Source organism: Cataglyphis hispanica, chromosome 9 (genome assembly GCF_021464435.1).
Source record: "Cataglyphis hispanica isolate Lineage 1 chromosome 9, ULB_Chis1_1.0, whole genome shotgun sequence".
Lineage (NCBI taxonomy): Eukaryota > Metazoa > Arthropoda > Insecta > Hymenoptera > Formicidae > Cataglyphis > Cataglyphis hispanica.
This window is the reverse complement of record NC_065962.1, coordinates 1,777,908-1,799,744: the sequence shown is the minus strand read 5'-3', so window position 1 is coordinate 1,799,744 and position 21,837 is coordinate 1,777,908. Positions and strand designations below refer to the sequence as shown.

At 33.8% G+C, this 21,837-nt stretch overlaps 1 protein-coding gene across 1 annotated transcript; it reads left to right on the top strand.

The window, feature by feature from the left end:
- The first annotated feature begins 15,338 nt into the window (after nt 1-15,338).
- On the top strand, nt 15,339-21,611 carry LOC126851855 (probable multidrug resistance-associated protein lethal(2)03659). Its single transcript, XM_050596194.1, has 2 exons — nt 15,339-16,031; nt 21,381-21,611. Exons 1-2 carry the CDS (start codon nt 15,339-15,341, stop codon nt 21,609-21,611), a joined length of 924 nt encoding a protein of 307 aa, XP_050452151.1.
- Nucleotides 21,612-21,837: the final 226 nt, after the last annotated feature.

The window sequence follows — 21,837 nt, the reverse complement described above, 5'->3', positions numbered from 1 at the left end:
TCAAACTTTAATATCAATCTTGTTACTGATAAACTATAAAAATAAAAATATATATATACTTTCATTTTTATATAAAGTTCCCAAGTTTTTATTATCAACTTGTTATTGTATAATATCAACATGTAAAATATAAATATAATAATTAATTAATCAATTTAATATTGAATTGATCTTATAGTTATTATCTGATAATAAATACATATACGTATGTTTCCATCTTTATATATAAATTCACAAATATATATATAAATACACACACGTTATCAGCATATTATAGGTAACAAAATAATTTTGGCATGTTGGTATTAAAAAGTTGATAATAATAAGTTGGGAACTTTATATAAAAATAAAAGTATATATATATATATATATATATATATATATATATATATATTATCATTTTTATATATATTTATATCTTATTAGTATTTTATTAGTAACAAGATTGATATTAAAGCTTCATAGTTTATCAGTTAATTATCATATAGAATAAGTGAAACTTTAAATGCTCGATTATCAATTATTAGATACACGAATCACAGGCGATCATATAAATCGTAAGTTATAAAATAAAAGCTATTAAATTTTAGAAAATACTGCTAAAAAAATTGATAACAATTTTTATTGTTATTTGATATTTCCAGAATTATTCCTTTGCAAAATTTGAATTTGGGAACACCTATATAACATATGTGTAATATACAAAGATAATACAGTTATTATTAATTATACAGAATAATCCATAATATACATATAAATAATTAATTTTATATAATTTTTTCGTAAAATAGAAATAATATTTTTGTTTTTATGAAATTAATTTAATAATATAAAAATAATGTTTTTATATTATAAATGTTTCGGTCATAGAATATTAATTTATAAAGATAAACATTTATAAAGATTAGTTTTCATTTTCATTATTACGCGATATCTATAGCAATTAGTATGTAAGTATGTATGTATCAGGCAGTAAATCAGCTGTACGCACACACATACTTGCGAACAGACGCACGCGATCGTATCAGTGCGTGGCAGGCTCAGTCTCAGTTTGTCGCGTGTCTTGTTCATACGCGTAACAAGAGATTATCGCGTATTATTATAGCACGTTACTACACGTTGAAATTTTTTTTGTGTACTATTTTTAATATATGATGTGCGGGAACGCAATGAGACGCAAATATAATGAGAAAAGCTTGCCTCTTTTATTATATTAGTATTTTAAAATACTAGTTACAGGTACAGTAGTTAATTAGCCAGAGGCGATCAATTCGTGAGCTGGTTGTTTTTTTCATATCAAATGCGTTTTGCATGTGCGCTTTGATTAAATAATAAATGCCAGAGGCGATCAATTCGTGTGCTGGTTATTTCACACAAGATGCAATTTGCATGTGTGTAAAATAAATGATAAATATTTATTATCGTATTCATAAAACTTATGATATGCAAAAAAATATTAAGAGAAAATCTCAATGCGAGGATTATCTTTATTGCAGAGACAAAAAGAATATATGGTTGTGTCTCACAAGAATAGGCGATGGATGGGCCTACTCTTTATTTACAATATTCAAGATACTCGAATATTCAATATTCAAAATATTGTAAATTCATTATTTTATCGCGATTGAGATAAATATATAATGTATTGTAAATGTTTGCAAATTTATACTACAAATACATAAACATTTACATATATATATATCAATTCTATATATATATATATATATATATATATATATATATATATTATACATATATAAAATATTATGTATATGTATATACGTGTATAATATATTATATATATGTATACATAAACGTGTATATATAAAAATGTGGACACAAATGTCCAAATGGTATTTCTCTTAAAAAATATATAGAAGAGTACACGTTATTATGTAAGCAATATTCAAATTGTGTTCGATGCAATAAAGACACGCATATATATTTTAATATCACACGCTTAGATATGTTTGGATACATATGCTAGACGAAGAATAAATAAAGCAGTAAAAATATATTGTAATATTCTCATTTGAATATATGGAACACAATGCAAAAATTGCATCTTCTATTATGCATGTTTAAATTAATTGAATACTATCGATAATAGCGGAACTACAAATGCCGGTATTATCGGCAATTTTAGTTACGTTTAGATGAGGGCGCTAACCCATCGGAGTTCGCCAGTCACTTAAGGATCCCCTTAAGGGCCACAATAAAGGTTTCATTTATTCATTCAATCATAAGATCATAAAACCATGCTTTTATTAAACAGATATAAGATAGATTATGAGAAATTAAGTAAATAAAAACTTCACATATTTTTATTTTTTAATCTACATTATATTAAAAAGATATTTGTTTTATTTATTGATAAATAATAAACAATTTCTAAATTTTTTTAAGTGTAGCAAGAAAAATACATACAGCTACTACAGACGAGCTTATCTCAGCTCCAATAAAAATATGAGTAGCCCATGTCAAAGAAAAAGTACAAAGACAAACATATCAACGGGGATGTGACTATCAATAGATAGAATAATGCAATAAGTCTCTCGTAATATGTGTATTTTTTTTTGTTAAATGATTAATCTAACTACAAAGAATGCGTTATGTAATTTTGTTATCTAATTTTGAAAGATGTGATACATTGCTATATATGTATATCAAATTTATTGAGTAAGGATCCTTTAAAATAAATATTTACTTGTTTTACTTTTTATATATGACTATGGGATCTTATTTTTATATATTTTATTTTTTATTAAATATTAACATCTTTTTTTTATATTATAAGTTTCTTAAAATCTAAAATTGAAAACATATGATGAGAATATAAAAATAATCAATAGAATATAGAGTCATCAAAAATATAAAGTCATAACATATAGATATATATAAATTTATTGAATCCCCTTCGGGTTACAATCTCTTACATAATACTTACAGCTATCTTAACACTAGCTTACAACTAACTTAATTCTAACTTATCTTATTTAATCTCTAACTACCTCTAAACTACCTATACACACAACGCTATTTGTCCTACTCTAACTTGGGACCTCCGCTTCCGGCTCATATCATGTTTCCAATCCTTTCACACATCTCATTCACACATCCTACATCAATCCTCTCTCTCTCTCTCTCTCTCTCTCTCTCTCTCTCTCTCTCTCTCTCTCTCTCTCTATCTTCTCTATCTCTCTATCCTTATTCTCTTATCTTCTATCTATTCTCTCCATCATCATTCTCTTCCATCTTCCCCTCTTCCTTCTCCACTTCCATCATCTTTCCATGTTCCCATGTTTCCTCCTCCCTTCCACATAATTTACATTTTTTACTCTCTTCATCCTTCCAGTACCAGTTCCCCCTCATTCCATTTCCCAACCTTGCCATCCTTTGCCATCTACTTTCTCCCCAATCACTCTTCAGGTACTCTGATATCCCACTCCCCTTGATCTTTCCGTAGCCTGTTGTATCTTGACCCTTCTATCCATTCCCAACGTTCCTTCTTATCCATCTCTATGTCCTTTTTCACAAAATAGCCGAAATCTAGAACTCCTTCCGACCTTTTCGCCTCTACCTCCACCAGGCCCATACCTCTATCTTCAAAGAACCCACATCTTTCTTCTTCTCACTTCGATAAATCCTTCTTCTTCTTACTCCTCTCCCTCAACTCTTCCCAACATCTCCTCGCGATCCCACTTCCCCTACCTTCCTCCAACCTTTTCTCGAACCCCCACGCCCTTCTCCCGTCCCTACCTTTTAACTTCTCCCTCTGCAATTCCTGCCTTATCATATAGCCTGGCGTTCCTCATTCCACTCCTAATACCCATCTTAAATAACTTTCATGTAGCTTCTCCAACTCCTTCCTTTCTCTCCATTCCCAAATTTCCACCCCATACCACATCACCAGTTTATCGAAGAGCCATAATCTTTTTCCCCAATCGTTCTTAAATTTCCTTTTTCCTATTCCCCAAACCTGACCCATTACAGCAGCACCCTTCCTTAACCTATCTCTTATCTGTCTTCTATTCCTCTGCATTACATAACCCAAATAAGAGAATCCTTTTACCTCCTCTATCACCTTCCCTTTCCACCTCCAGCTTACATTTCTTTATCTCCCTCCTCCTTTCCTAAATTTTAATATTTTCGACTTTCCTACATTTACTCCAACCCCTTTTTTTCCAGATAGCCCTCTAACCTCTCAATCATACTCCTCATCCCATCACCCTCCTCCGCAATCAAAACTACATCATCCGCGTATGCCAAGGTATAAATCTTCATTCCCTAACTTAATTCCCCCCAACCTCCTCTACTCATTACCTCTTCCATATCCGAGGTCACCAGATTAAATAAGTGAGGGCTCAATGGGCACCTCTGCCTTACTTCTCTTCCCGTCCAAAACCCTGCTCCCAAATCCTCCCCTCTCCTTACCCTGTTTCTAGTCTCCCTCAAAATATTCTCGCTCCTTCTGACCAGCCCTTCCCTCACCCCCCTCTCTCTCATCGCTTCCACCAATTTCCTCCTATCCACCGAATCAAAAGCTGTTTTAAGATCTATAAAAACCACTAATTTTCCTTTCTTCTTGCTCACTGCCTATTCACTAAATAATTCCTTTCAATATGTTGTCCATCGTCCATCCCTTCCTGAAATCCGTCTGATTCTCCATCCTTTCCCTCCACCTCATCGTCCATTCCACTTTGTCCAGTCCTTCCATTCCTCTTCTCCCCTCCCCCTTCTTTAATATCCTTTAATCCACCCTTCATTCCATCTATCCATCCCTCTCCTTCCATTCCTATTATTCCATCCATTCTCCATTCCTCCATTCCTCCCACTTCCACATCTCCACCATTCCATCTATCCACTGTTATCCTTCTATCTTCCAATCCACTGACCTTATCTCATTCCTCATGTTCTCTTCCTCCATCCATCCACTCTCGACCTATCCACTTCCATCCACCCCTCCATTCCTTCCATCCATTCCATTCCTTCCATTCCTTCCATTCCATTCCATCTTTCCTCCTTCCTTCCCTCCCTTCATTTCCATTCCCTTCCATTCCATCCCTTCTTCCTTTCCTCCTTCCTTCCTCCATCCTTTCTTTCTTCCTTTTCTACCACCTATCTATCCACCTCTTTATCTTATCTCATATTTCCATACCTCATCCATCCGTCCTCCATTTCCTCTCATTCCTAACTCTTCCACCCTCTTGCATCCACCTCATTTTCCTTGTCCTCCTTCTTTCAATCTTATCTCTTCCCCTTATCCAAACTATGATTGGTCCATTTCCATCCATTCCATCTTCCATCCTGTCTTCCATTCCATTCCATTGTCCATTCCCCCCATCTCCTTCATTCCATCGCATATTGTCCACCTTTCTATTCATCTCCTTTCCTTTCCCTCCATTATTTGTCCTTCCATTCTTCCATTCCTCCCTTCTTCCTTCCCTTTTCTTCTCTCCCCCACCTGTTCTCACGTTCAAGTCCCTCCAATCCATTCTACTATTTCTTCCTTCTCTCCACCCATTCATTCCAATTATTCCACTTCTTCTCCATTATCCATCTCTTCCATTCCTCCATCCTCTACCTTCCATTCCTTCCTTCATTCCTTTCATTCCTTCCATTCCCTCCATTCTTCCTCTCACTATTCCATCCATTCCTTCCATCCATTCCATCCATTCCATCCATCCATTCCTTCCACTCCATCTTCCTCATCCTTCCTATCCACTCCATTCCATTCCATCCTTCTCTTCCATTTCCATTCCATCCTTCCTTCCTCCTCCATCCACCTACCATTTCTCATCTATTCTTATTTTTCCATACTTTTCCTTCTTATTTTCCATACCCTATTCAAACCTTCTTTCTCTTCTTCTCCTCCTCCCTTGCTATCCCTTCTAAACTCCTTCTCATTCTCCTTTCCTACCACGTCCAATCCTCCAAAATCCTTTCCTTTCTACCTTTCATTTCTTCCATTCCTTTCCATTCCATCTTCCTCCATCCTTCCACCTTCCATCCTTCCTTCCTTCATTCCTCCACTCCTTCCATCTCCATTTCTCTCCTTTCCTCTCTTTCCCTTCCTTTCCATTCCTCTTTCCATTCCCTTTCCTTCCATTCCCTATTCCCTTCCTTCCCTCTCCATTCCATTCTTTCTCCTTCCTCTTCCTTCCATCTCCTTCCTCTCTTCCCTTCTTCCTTCCATCTCTTCTCACTCTCCCTTTCCTCCTTCCACTCCTCCTTCCATTTCTCATTTCATTCCTTCCACCTCCTTCCATTCCATTCCTTCCATCTTCCTTCCTTCCCTTCCTCCATCCATTCCATTCCTTCCAGATTTTCCTTCTTCTATCCTCCTCTTCCCTCCTTCCATTCCATCCTCTCTTTCTTTCATAGCTCCTCTACATTTCTGTAGCTACCTCTTCTTTCCTTCCCTTCTTTCATGGCAAACTGCGCCATCTTGTTCTCCCGCGCCCTCTATGAAGATTCCTATCTCTATCCACTAGGCCCTACGCTCTCTGTTCTCTATGCTCTATGGCCTAACTGCCACTATCTTACACCTCCCTTTATGACCCTATATTTACTCCTACACCTTCTTCCACCTACACCTTTCACCCTTCACCTCTGCACACACTCTCACACCCCGCATCCACACTATCACACTCACTCCTTTTCCACTCCTCACTTTATCACTCAATAGCTACAAAACACACACGTCAATCCACCTCGAAGCACACTACCCGACACCGGAAACGGAAGTCGAGTCATAACATATAGTCATCAAAAATAATTTTATTTAAAATATGCATCGTGTTATATTATATGGCTAATAAATTTATCATTATATGAATGTATATATAAATGAAATATTATTTTGGTAAATTTGGCATATAATTAGAATTATCTGGACGGCGGTCTATTCTTTTCATAGTAACTCTATAAACAATTATAAATTAATAGTAAAATTTATAATTATATATTAAATTTTATTAATTTTTTTTTATAAATATAATAAATTGTAAATGTTCGGATTAACTTATATTTCACGGATCGTTTTTATTTTTAAATATATTGTAGAGAATACTTTCCTAAATAATACGCATTTTGAATTTTGTGGCGCTTTTTTCTAGTTCCAGAAATTTTGGATTATCATAATTTTTGCATTTACTTGTATCATTTTTTCTTACTTGCGTGTTTATATTTTTTTGTTTACATTTGTATCAGTACACTTCCGCTAAGAATTTTTTTGTTTACATTTAATTGTCTTTGTATTATTGCTAGTACGGTAATCACAATTGCTACTTCACGCAAAGCGAGGTTCAATCGTAACCTATGTGTCTAGTTTTCTGATAGAGAAGGGGTTTAAAACATACTTCTTCCATGCATATACTTTTTAATGCGAAATGAAATTCCACATGGGTTTATAACCAGTGATGCCATTTTCGAGGTGCTGCTTCCCTTACGGGAAAAACCTTCAAATATTGAGAGTAAACTCTCAATTTTGGGAGTTTACTCTCAAATTTGGGTGTATACACTCGAAATTTTGAGTGTTTACACTGAAGTGTGTACACCAAAACTTTAAGTGTTTAAACTCAAAATTGAGTATGTACATCAAAACATTGAGTGTTTATACTCAAAATTGAATGTGAACACTAAACTTTTAAAAGTTTATTCTTAACACTTGAATATGTCACTGAATAGATGAATATAAACCCTAAACCTTTGAGTGTTATTCACAAGATTGAGTATTTTCAAGAGACAATTGAGTGTTAACTAAGTCATAATTGAGTATTATTATTAACGCTAAAAATGTGAAATGAATTTTGCAAGTTGCCATGTAATATTTTTGAGATATTATTAGAACATGTAATTGTAATATTGAATGATAATGTTACAGCCACATTCCAAAAACATTACAAAAACCAATATTTGGTAATCGCTACTTTGTTCGTTTACCGCTATGCGGCGTGCGTTGCATTATCCATCTCGCATTTAATTTTAAGTCACGATGATTATATAAAGGTTGTAAAGAGCGGCTAATAAGATTAAAGTATAATAACTAACGATATAATTTGTCTGATGGTCCTAACACAGGGACTTCAGATATTTAATTGAACGTTTAGAAATCGGGCAGATAAATGTCCGCAAAAATTAAAATTGTGTGTTCATTATCTACTTAAGTAAAATTGATCTAAAATCTAATATTTATATAAATAAGAATTTAAGTTTCTCAAATTAAATTGTTTAAATTTAATTATTTTATTATTTACTTAATTATGTTTAAATATGTTAGTGTTTTTGTCATATAATATATATATGTATGCAATAATACTTATAAAAATGAAAGGTTTAGAAAACATATACAAATGTTCAGATAAAAAAACATCTATATATACTATATTATTATAAATATAATTGCACCGTAATGTATTGCATTGTAGAAGTATATAAATGTTACATTGCAATATTACAAAAAACGGTGCAATATTATATATACAATATATATATATACAAAAAAACAACTTCAGTGTTATCTTCAACTCGAGAGTTAACTTGAGTGTTATTCTCAACTTAAGAGTAACGCTTAAGGGGATCCTTAAGTGACTGGCGAACTCCGATAGGTTAGCGCCCTCATCTAAACGTAACTAAAATTGCCGATAATATCGGCATTTGTAGTTCCGCTATTGTCGATAGTATTCAATTAATTTAAACATGCATAATAGAAGATGCAATTTTTGCATTGTGTTCCATATATTCAAATGAGAATATTACAATATATTTTTACTGCTTTATTTATTCTTCGTCTAGCATATGTATCCAAACATATCTAAGCGTGTGATATTAAAATATATATGCGTGTCTTTATTGCATCGAACACAATTTGAATATTGCTTACATAATAACGTGTACTCTTCTATATATTTTTTAAGAGAAATACCATTTGGACATTTGTGTCCACATTTTTATATATACACGTTTATGTATACATATATATAATATATTATACACGTATATACATATACATAATATTTTATATATGTATAATATATATATATATATATATATATATATATATATATATATATGAATTGATATATATATATGTAAATGTTTATGTATTTGTAGTATAAATTTGCAAACATTTACAATACATTATATATTTATCTCAATCGCGATAAAATAATGAATTTACAATATTTTGAATATTGAATATTCGAGTATCTTGAATATTGTAAATAAAGAGTAGGCCCATCCATCGCCTATTCTTGTGAGACACAACCATATATTCTTTTTGTCTCTGCAATAAAGATAATCCTCGCATTGAGATTTTCTCTTAATATTTTTTTGCATATCATAAGTTTTATGAATACGATAATAAATATTTATCATTTATTTTACACACATGCAAATTGCATCTTGTGTGAAATAACCAGCACACGAATTGATCGCCTCTGGCATTTATTATTTAATCAAAGCGCACATGCAAAACGCATTTGATATGAAAAAACAACCAGCTCATGAATTGATCGCCTCTGGCATTTATTTTACACACATGCAAATTGCATCTTGTGTGAAATAACCAGCACACGAATTGATCGCCTCTGGCATTTATTATTTAATCAATGCGCACATGCAAAACGCATTTGATATGAAAAAACAACCAGCTCACGAATTGATCGCCTCTGGCATTTATTTTACACACATGCAAATTGCATCTTGTGTGAAATAACCAGCACACGAATTGATCGCCTCTGGCATTTATTATTTAATCAAAGCGCACATGCAAAACGCATTTGATATGAAAAAAACAATCAGCTCACGAATTGATCGCCTCTGGCTAATTAACTACTGTACCTGTAACTAGTATTTTAAAATACTAATATAATAAAAGAGGCAAGCTTTTCTCATTATATTTGCGTCTCATTGCGTTCCCGCACATCATATATTAAAAATAGTACACAAAAAAAAATTTCAACGTGTAGTAACGTGCTATATTAATACGCGATAATCTTTTGTTACGCGTATGAACAAGACACGCGACAAACTGAGACTGAGCCTGCCACGCACTGATACGATCGCGTGCGTCTGCCGCATGATGTGTGTGCGTACAGCTGACTTACTGCCTGATACATACATACTTACATACTAATTGCTATAGATATCGCGTAATAATGAAAATGAAAACTAATCTTTATAAATGTTTATCTTTATAAATTAATATTTTATGACCGAAACATTTATAATATAAAAACATTATTTTTATATTATTAAATTAATTTCATAAAAACAAAAATATTATTTCTATTTTACGAAAAAATTATATAAAATTAATTATTTATATGTATATTATGGATTATTCTGTATAATTAATAATAACTGTATTATCTTTGTATATTACACATATGTTATATAGGTGTTCCCAAATTCAAATTTTGCAAAGGAATAATTCTGGAAATATCAAATAATAATAAAAATTGTTATCAATTTTTTTAGCAGTATTTTCTAAAATTTAATAGCTTTTATTTTATAACTTACGATTTATATGATCGCTTGTGATTCGTGCATCTAATAATTGATAATAAAATAAAAAACTATAATAACTATATATAACAACTATAATAATAACTATAACTATAATAATAACTATAATAATAACTATAACTATAACTTAACTATAATAAAATAAAAAAAGAAAATAACTTGTATTGTATATCTCATTTATGTTGTATAAAATAAAAATACATAAATTTATTTATTTATTTACGTGTAGAAAAATAAGAATAAAATAGAAGAATAAATATTGAACAAATATAAAAGTATAATAATGGGAATGAAAGAATAATAAATGAACAAAAGAAGAGAGAGAGAGAGAGAGAGAGAGAGAGAAGCGTAAGTGAACGTATAAGTGAATATGCGAGAAGCATAAAACGATACGTACATAGTGAGCGAGCGATTAGAAAGAGACAGAGTATGATTGAAAAAGAAAGATAGAGAAACTGCAATAATGTTAATGTATGCGTATTCTACATATATGAATTTTGCTCTACACACATAAAAGAGACGAAGATAGTACGATTAGGTCTGCTTTTGTATATATAATATACACAAAAACACACATACATACATATAATACTTTTTTTATTTAAAAAATACACAATATTTCATTTATACTCTATAAAATAAAGAATAATTAATTTATTATCTTGTAGAAAAACAAAAAGAAAAAGAATAAGAATCAAACAAATAAAAGAATATAATAATGAGTATAAATGAATACAGTAAAGAACAAGCAGAGAAAGAGAGAGAGTGAGAGAGAGAGAGAGAGAGAGAGAGAGAGAAGCGTAAGTGAACGTATAAGTGAATATGCGAGAAGCATAAAACGATACGTAGTACATAGTGAGCGAGCGATTAGAAAGAGACAAAGTGTATGATTGAAAAAGAGAGATAAAGAAACTGCAGTAATGTTAGTGTACACATACTCTGCAAACATGTATTTTGCTCTAAACACATGAAAGAGACGAAGATAGTACGAATATATCTGTCTTTGTCATGTAAGATTGCAGCTCTGTCTATCGCGACATCACGCAACTAATCTACTGCTCTGTTTTACTCTTCAGCCTCGATCTCGCACACACACATATGCACGAAAATTTTAGATTGCATTAACCTTTTTATAAAGCTTCTAAACTCATTTCTCTAAGTTCACTGATACTCTTTGATGAAATGCCAAGTCGGATTGTTACTAATTAGGCACGTGCAAATTACAAATTTTTTGTATTAAATAAATGTTGACGGCAGAAGCCGATAACTAAACTGTAATTTTGTAATTTTTTTCACTTTTTTTATGAAATCATATCTACCCGAGTACGTTATTATATATATTTTAATTATGGAAAAGGATTTATCGATATTTATAATAAACAAAAAGATTATGCACTTTAACTTAATATTCGCGTTTTGATCGGTAAAACAGACCTTAAGGATCCCCTTAAAGAAAGAAAGTTGAGAGATATACTCAAGTTGAGTGTCCGAAATAATACTCAAATTGAGTATTATTTTGAGTGTCTTTTTGAGTGTTCTTTTTAGTGTTTTTTCCATAAGGGCTGCTAGAGTGTAGAGGGGATACGCACAGAAGGGCAAACCATGTACACAATAGAGATACGCATACAAAGGCGAACCGTGTACATATAATGCGCAGAGCGTATCTTTTCTATACGCTATGGTAGCATGACAGCGTCTCGAAAATAGCATCAATGTTTATAATTTTCCACACAAATCGAGGTTCAACTCAAATCTTTGTATTGATAAGTGCTGTCGTATATAATATCATCACTCGAAATTACATAACGTAATAACGACTTAAAAAAGTCAAAAGAGCACAACTCAAAATCAACATTTCATGGACTATTATGCTCTCAAAATTACAATTAAATGTAAGATATGCAATTCGTTACGCAATATTAAATTAAGACATCGCGATTTACTACTAAAAAAGTCATTTACTTTCGAACCATAAAAAGAAAAGCAACGAGTTTCTCGAGACCTTAATCCGAATTTAAATAGTAACGCGTACACAAAATAACTGTGAGATTCCACCAAGTGCCGATATTATACGTCACAGAAGCATCATCAAAACGAATTGTACAACACGTAAGCTATTCAAATATATCATTATTACGCGGAATCTTTGTCTCGTGTTTCTCGATATTCGGAGTCCCAACTCCTAAGATGAGTCGAACCCTTGGATCATCCCCAAATTCCCATTGTACTCGGAGAGTATAAATATACACAATAATTTTCTAGTAAGTATGCATAAAGTGGAAAGTTGTAAACCCTTATGGAACCTCACTTCGCATTAAAAGGTATATGCGTATGCAATATGTTTCACCACCTCCCCCCCTCCCGGGAGAACTTCACTATCAAAAAATTAGATACATATTAAAAATTAGATAGTTTTGCGTTGAATCTCGCTTTACATGGAAAGCGAAAAAACCCAAGGAGCTACGTCCCTCGAAATGTAAACAGACACTTTTTCCACGTCTGCTTTACACAAATACAACATAAACAAACTTTATTTTTCCTTATTTTATAACAGAAAAAGCATTAAAACTGTGAAATTTTAAAATCACATATATCTCTGGAATCAGAAGAGGGCGTCACAAAATTCAAAGTGTGTGTTACTCAGAAATGTACCCTCTACAATATATCTAAAAATAAAAACGATCCGTGAGGTGTAAGTTAATTCGTACATTTACCTAAATAGTTATCAGTTCAGAAAAAAATAAAATATTTAACTAAAAATATTTAATTTTATGATAATTGTTAAAATTTTGTTATTAAATTAATTTATTACTTACTTTCGTAGCCATATTAATAAGCTTTTTAGCTATCATGGAACCAGTTTGTTGTACCATATAAAAATATCCTTTTCTTTTTAAAAGTATATACGGATGGTCATATTCCTAAAATCAACGTCCAAAAATTTCATTTTATAATCATATTTTTATTTGGACATACACACATCCATGCACATTCACATACATGCATATATGAATATAGTGAATAAAGAAGAGATAAAAGAGAGCATTTGGTGCTAAGCGAACGTAGGAAAGTGACTATATAGCATAAAGAAAGATGCTCAAGATGGCCATTCATAGGCGCTAATATTGACTTCCTTTTACTCTTAGCTGCAGATTGCAATAAATGTCCATTTATTGATAAACGTCAAAAAGTTCAAGATAACTTTCATGTTGTATTTCCGTATATATATATATATATATATATATATATATATATATATATACACTTATAAAACAAAGACGAGAAGCAAGGAAATAACTATTTCACTGTTGCTGCGATGCAAAGCATGGCTGTGTCGCTTGTTTATAATTTTATAAAACAGACTACAGTAAAAAATTTGAACAGATACATACGTATTTATATATTATATCTTTTTAATTATTATTTTTTAATATAAAATAAAATTTAATAAATTAGAATTTTTCCCACATTAATGTAATATTCGTATATAAATAAAGAACAACACATTTTGTGAATAATATTATTATTATAATATTATTATTAATAATATTATTATTATATGTCAAATATAAAAGAATCGATTACGAATATCGTCTATACAGGATATTCCGGAACAACCTTCCGTAAAATGACGTATTCCTGATACATTATAAAACGATTTTTCCTTTACCAAAATTTGAATTGAAGCGTAATTTTTGAGTTACAAGCAAAAATAGTTAGCAAATCACGCGTCGAGTACAGAAGGCAGGCAGTCGCTACGCGGTGCGCCGCGAGCGCCCAACGCAGCTGACCGTCCGACGTGTAATTACCACCGCATGAGTCGCTAACTATTTTATCTTATAACATAAAATAATGCTTTAAATAAAATTTTGGTAAAGAAGAAAATGTCTTAAAATTACGTCAGGAATACGTGTTTCTTAAAATAATATCACTTTAGCAAAAGTTGTTCCGGCCGTCGGACGTTGCAATCAGCTGATTGCTACACGTGATGTGTGTATGGCGATCTTGCGATTGACTGAAACCTTCGCATCGTGAATGCAATAATTTCGAAGAAACACGTATTCCTGACGTAATTTTAAGACATTTTCTTCTTTACCAAAATTTTATTTAAAGTATTTTTTTATGTTATAAGATAAAATAGTTAGCGACTCATGCGGTGGTAATCACACGTCAGACCGTCAGCTGCGCCGGGCGCTCGCGGCCCGCCGCGCCGCACCGCGACTGCCTGCCTTCTGTACTCGACGCGTGATTTGCTAACTATTTTTACTTATAACTCAAAAATTACGCTTTAATTCAAATTTTGATAAAAAAAAATTGTCTTAGAATTGTATTAAGAATACGTCATTTTACGGACGGAAGGTTATTCCAGAACACCCTGTATATAATAAATTATTATAAATTAAAATTAAATTAAATAATAAAGAATATTTACTTATAGCACGTTCGCCGATGTGAGCATCTCTTCAAGGCTTAACAACAATCAGAGCTTTCAATGCTGAGAATATATTGATGGCGGATTTATGTAGTCATCAAGATCTCCATTCATCTGCCTGCCCCTTTCTCTTTTTAGTGACATCCCGAGCTTTTGGCTTCTATATCGATATAATCTATCAACTTTATAGCGGAGTGATAATTGTAGCTTTTACGATCTTCGAAGATTTAGCAATAGTCGGTAATATTGGTTTAATGATCACACAGATCATGTCGTTGATAAACATGTTGCAGTGGGGAATTAGACGGCTGAACTAGAAAGCCAATTAATTTCAATAGAAAGAATACTTGAATATAGTTACTTGGAAGAAGAGCCAATGATTGACAGTAAGTCAGAAATAAAACTACCAGATAATTGGCCGACAAAAAGTCTTGTAGAATTCAAAAATGTGAATTTGAAATACATTCATCAAGGCGACTACATCCTTAAAGATATCAGTTTTATCGTTCTACCGAAAGAAAAGATCGGTATTGTCGGCAGAATCGGCGCAGGAAAATCCTCTCTGATTAATGCTCTTTTTCGTTTAGCTTGTATAGAGGGAGAGATTCGTATAGATGATATATCCACTACCGCGATTGCTCTGCACAATTATCGATCAAAAATCAGTATTAATCCTCAAGAGCCATTCTTATTCACTGGCAGTCTACAAAATCTTGATCCTTTCGATCAATATTCTGACTCTATATTGTGGCAAGCTCTTCAAAATGTTGAATTAAAGAAGATAATCTCTCAGATGGCCGGCGGATTGAATACGAAAATATCCGACGAAGGATTAAATTTCAGCATAGGCCAGAGACAATTATTTTGTTTCGCGCGCGCTATTATCAAGAACAATCGAATTATAGTATTGGATGAAGCAACTGCTAATATTGATCCTTACACGGATTCTCTTATACAAAAGACAATTAAAACAAAATTTATAAATTGCACTGTATTTACTGTAGCTCATAGATTGAATACTATTATGGATAGCGACAGAATATTTATAATGAATGCTGGGAGTCTTGTGGTTAGTCGTATAAAGAATTAAAAAGCAAGACGATTTCAATAATTTTGACGATACTATCTAATTACGATACGATCTAATTTGAGTATTATTCATCATTTACTAAAAAAATAATTATACAAAGTAGTAAAGACGCAATTTTTAGTGTTCGAAAATTGTACTTTCATATACACATACACATTCACACTTATATTACATTCACAATCATTTTTTCTCCTCCTCCTTTGCCTCCCTCTACCTTCTACTCTCCCTATCTCATAAATCCACTTACTCATTTATTTATTCATTAACGTTTATTCATCCATATTCACATACGCGCGCATATATATATATATATATATATATATATATATATATATACAACTTGATTCAGAACAATTATTTGCCCTTAAAAGGTCGTATTCCTAAATGAATTCTAAGACAATTTTTCCTTTACGAGAATTTCGTCTGAAGCTTAGTTTTTAGAAAAAAATAGAAAATTACTGGACGAGTACAAAAGGTAGGCAAGAGCGGTGAAACTCATCGTCCAATGTGAGGCGCTCGCTATAGCTGATCGAACGCTGTAGCGTTACATCGCCGCCCCTATCTATCTTCTATACTCGTCCTGTAATTCGCTAACTATTTCTCTTTATAATTTAAAAACTAAGTTTCAGACAAAATTTTTGTAAAGGAAAAATCATCTTAGAATTCATCAGGAATACGATCTTTTAAGGACAAATGCGTGTTCTGAATCATTCTGTATATGTAAGTATATATGTATTGTATATGCCGATATTTTCTAAAACTGAAAATTACCGTGGTTTGCAAGATTCTGGATATTTTTCTAGAAAATGATAGATAAACAAACAAATTAAGAGTATAATGCCCAAATATTGTGTACAAGTTGTTCTGTAAAGTCAGCACATCACTTGCTGATGACAGATTCTTGGAATCAGTAAAAGACAATTTTTTCTTGATAAAAATTCAGACATATCAATAATTTCCAAGTTATAAGCAATTAAAATAAAAAAATTTTTACAAATTAAAATTTGTAAAGATTTAGAAGATTAACATAAATTATATTCTTCAGTTAATTCTAAACAGAGTTTACTTAATCAAAAAATTTAATTCAAGATTTAATTATAAAAATATATGGAACATTGGAAATTTGCAAAAAATGATTATCTTCCTTGATATTTTCACTGAGGAAAAGTCGTTGGGATAGTCCGGTTTGCGCATATTATGGATCGGACAAAATTTCCTGATCGGATACAGATCCGATCAGACACTGTAACATGTACTTTGTAAGTTCTAAAGCGAGGTCCACCCTGCGTACCGGTGGGATGGGTGCGAGAGAGGGGCCGAAGGCCTCTCTTGCACTCCCCTCCCCCTCCCGTGTGTATGTGTGTGCGCGCGCGCGTGCGTTCTTCCTGTCCATGCATATACTTTGGTATAGGTCTGTGTCGGTGTCCGAGCCGGTGTTCAATCGAGCCTGTGTTCTATCGGGCCGGTGTCCAATTCGCAGCCATATGTGTCCGATCGAAACTGTGTCCGATCGAGCCTGTGTCCGATTGGGACTGTGTCCTATAGCAACAGTATCTATCCAATCGGAACTGTGTCCGATTGGATCTGTGTCCGATCGAGCCTGTGTCCGATCGGATCTGTGTCCGATCGAGAAACTTTGTCGTGTCCGATTTATAATGTGCGCAATCGAGATTCACTCGTACATATTCTGTGTACGCATGCACACTCATCTATGTACATGTATATATATATATATATATATATGTGTGTGTGTGTGTGTGTGTGTGTGTGTGTATACAGAGTGTATCAAAACAAGTATTGTGTCCTTAAAGGATGGTATTTCTGAATGAATTCTAAAACAATTTTTCCTTTACCAAAATTTGATCTGAAGCTTAGTTTTTAAATTATAAAAGGAAATAGTGAGCGAATTACGGGACGAGTAGATATGGTAGGCAGGGGCGGCGCAACTTACCATTCTTTGCAGGCGCTTACGCGAGGCGCTCGCTACAGCTGACTCGAGCGCTACAGCGTACCCATCCCGTAAATCGCTCACTATTTCCTTTTTTAATTTAAAAACTAAGCTTCAGACGAAATTTTCGTAAAGGAAAAATAATCTTAGAAATCATTCAAGAATACGATGCTTTAAAAACGAACGATTGTTCTAAATCACCCCGTTACAGCACTTCGAACAGCTGTTTGCTATACGCGATGAGTGTGTGTGTGTGTGTCCATGTATGAGAACGTGTACGCGTATTACATACATACATACATACACATACAACACTCTCTCTCTCTCTCTGTCTCTCTCTCTGTCTCTCTCTCTCTCTCTGTCTCTGTCTCTGTCTCTGTCTCTCTCTGTCTCTCTCTGTCTCTCTCTCTCTCTCTCTCTCTCTCTCTGTCTGTCTGTCTGTCTGTCTCTCTCTCTCTCTCTCACTCTCACTCTCTCTCTCTCTCTTACTCGCTCACTCTTTCTCGCTCTCTAATGCTGTTTGCTTGCTCGCTCGCTCGCTCACTCACTCACTCATTCGCCCTCTCACTGGTTCACTCACACTTATTACGTAAAAGATACATAATACACCAAGTACATAAAAAAATTCTAATTTGTACGCAAAAGTTACTAACAAAAATTTTAATATTTATCCTTAAAAAATAATTTTTAAATTTTGCAGAAAAAATATAAATTTTTATAATAAATAGTTATTACAAAAAGTAGTAAGATCCCTTTAAAAAAAACTTTACAAAGATATTTTTAAAAAAGCCAAGTATATAAAAAAATCCTATCTTGTAAGTAAAAAATTACTGACAAAAATTATAATATTTTCCAAAAAATAACTTTTAAAATAATTTTCCCTTGAAAAATAAGTTTCTCTTAAAAAATCTGAAATCAAAACTAAATATGAAATGAATAGTTAACTAGCCAATTACATAGAAACAGTTCAGTTTTTAAAAAGTTGTAATTTTGTAACGACCTGTGTCGTTACTAAAGCCTCGCGGACCGTCCACCCGTCCGCAAAAGAGGCCGGCGCTTGGCGCCCCATAAAATTTCACATATTCGCGCCGTTGCGAGGCAGCGAGCCCACCGTATGAGCCGCTGCTGAGCAATGTGATCCCCCACTAGGGCGGTGCGAGCCTAAGTAAGGGAAGCCGGCCGAGTATATAAGCCGGCTCGATACGGCTCGCGGCACCATTCCCTGGTCCCGATCCTCGGGACACTCGAAACCTCAGAGCGCTCTCTGAGTCTCCAGTTGACCGATCCTTATCCCGTTCCTTTAACCTGGTCTAGGAGACGAGTGCTCTCGGCGTCCAGTCCTGTCGGTTGTAAATACCGCGCGTAGTTCGTAAACCATTTATATTAAGCAAAGAGTCCGTACCCGCTCGTGACTCCAAGAACAGCATCTCCAGCGCTCAGTCCTTCTCAGGATAGGTCGCAAAGCACGCCGGCTGGTCCCTAATCCTTTTCAGGATAGGCCGCCGAGTAGTGCAAATTCTCGGCTCCGGACGTCACACCCTGACACGGTTTTCCGTTAAGTGTACAGATTCGATTCAGCCGTCCCCGATTTTGTTAGCCGATTCAGTTCCCTTATTTTCTCATATACCGTTAGCAATAAGCGATTCCTCTCATATCAATTTGCTGCTTCTGTTATTATGGGCTTATTCCATTCGTTTGTTCTTTAAATTAAGTTCCGCTATTCTAGTATTAGAAACCCGGGTTCCGTTCTCCAATTGTATTCGCGAGTCCTATGTATTGGCCGATTCTGTTGTAGCATATATTCATACGAATAAATCATTGTTATTTGTTGAGTGTGTAATTTGCGAGCCCGAGTCTCTTCCTTCTCCCAAATCCTAGAACCGGCGAGTCGATCCGTGGCGTCGGAAAAGGCAGTTCGTTACAATTTAAAATAGTATTTGTCAAAAAATCAATCTTGCGTTTATAGAAATATTATAGATTTTCACGAAAAAATTAGAATGCATTTCATTTCTATCAAGACATTACATTATTATATACCCTCTATTTAAATAAATATTTTGTATAATATATAAAGTACTATTATGTTGCGGATTTTATTATAAATAAGTAAATCATAAAAAACTTCTTAATCCTTACTGAAATAATGTTGATCATATTGATTACTAATTTTAAATTTAAAAATGCCTTGTGCCAAATTGAACGATTTATTGTAAAATTAATCAACTTTACCAGATAAGTCCGAAGCGAAAAGGATAAAGATTAAAGCGACATACAAATACTTGGCGTGCCCGATGTGAAATAAAAAATTGCAAAAATATTATTATCAATATATTATATCAATATATCAATATAATATGTATTATTATATCATTATCAATACATTAACATGACATATAATTCGATGGGCAAGCCAAGTAATTGTGTCGCTTTAATCTTCGTCCTTTTTGTTTCGGACTTATCTGGCAAAGCTGATTAATTTTACAATAAATCAATCAATTTGGCACAAAGCATTTTTAAATTTAAAATTAGTACTCAATATGATCAACGTTATTGCAGTAAGGATTAAGAAATTTCTTATGATTTACTTATTTATAATAAAATCCGCAACATAATAGTACTTTATATATTATACAAAACAGGGGGAGAAGGAGAGGGTAGAAAAGTATAGGGGGGTGTCGCTGACGCTGATCCTTTATAAGGTGTATGCTTCGGTGCTGGCAGGGGTAGATTGAGCGATGAGGTGGAGAAAAAAGGATTGGTGCCGCAGAATCAGACGGGTTTCAGGAAGGGGTTAGGGACAATGGACAACATATTTGTGCTGAATTATTTAGTGAATAGGCAGTTGAGCAAGAAGAAAGGAAAATTAGTGACGTCTTTTATAGATCTTAAAGCAGCTTTTGATTCGGTGGATAGGAGGAAATTGGTGGAAGCGATGAGAGAGAGGGGAGTGAGGGAAGGGCTGGTCAGAAGGAGCGAGGATATTTTGAGACTAGAAACAGGGTGAGGAGAAGAGAGGATTTGGGAACAAGATTTTGGACAGGAAGGGGAGTAAGGCAGGGGTGCCCATTGAGCCTCACTTATTCAATTTGGTAACGACGGATATGGAGGAGGTAATGAGTAGAGGAGAATGGGGAGGGGTTAAGTTAGGGAATGAAGACCTAACCTTGGCATACGCGGATGATGTGGTTTTGATTGCGGAGGAGGATGATTGAGAGGTTAGAGAGCTATCTGGAAAAAAAGGAATTGTAGTAAATGTAGGAGTCGAAAATATTAAAATTTAGGAAAGGAGGAGGGAGAAAAAGAAATGGGTAAGCTGGAGGTGGAAAAGAAAGGTGATAGAGGAGGTAAAAGAATTCTCTTATTTGGGTTATGTAATGCAGAGGAATAGAGGACAGATAAGAGATAGGTTAAGGAAGGGTGCTGCTGTAATGAGTCAGGTTTGGGGAATAGGAAAAAGGAAATTTAAGAACGATTGGGGAAAAAGATTATGGCTTTTCGATAAACTGGTGATGGGGTATGAGGTGGAAATTTGGGAATGGAGAGAAAGGAAGGAGTTGGAGAAGCTACATGAAAGTTATTTAAGATGGGTATTAGGAGGAATGGCAGGCTAATGGTAAGAGAGAGAAGGTAGTGGAGATAGGGACGGAGAAGGACTGGAGGAAGGTAGGGGAGTGGAGGAGTGTAAGATAGGGAGAGAGATGGAAGGATCGAAGTGGAAGAAAAAGATGTGGGATTCTGAAAATAGAGGTATGGGCCTGGTGGAGGTAGAGGCGAAAAGGTCGGAAGGAGTTCTAGATTTCGGCTATTTTGTGAAAAAGGACATAGAGATGGATAAGA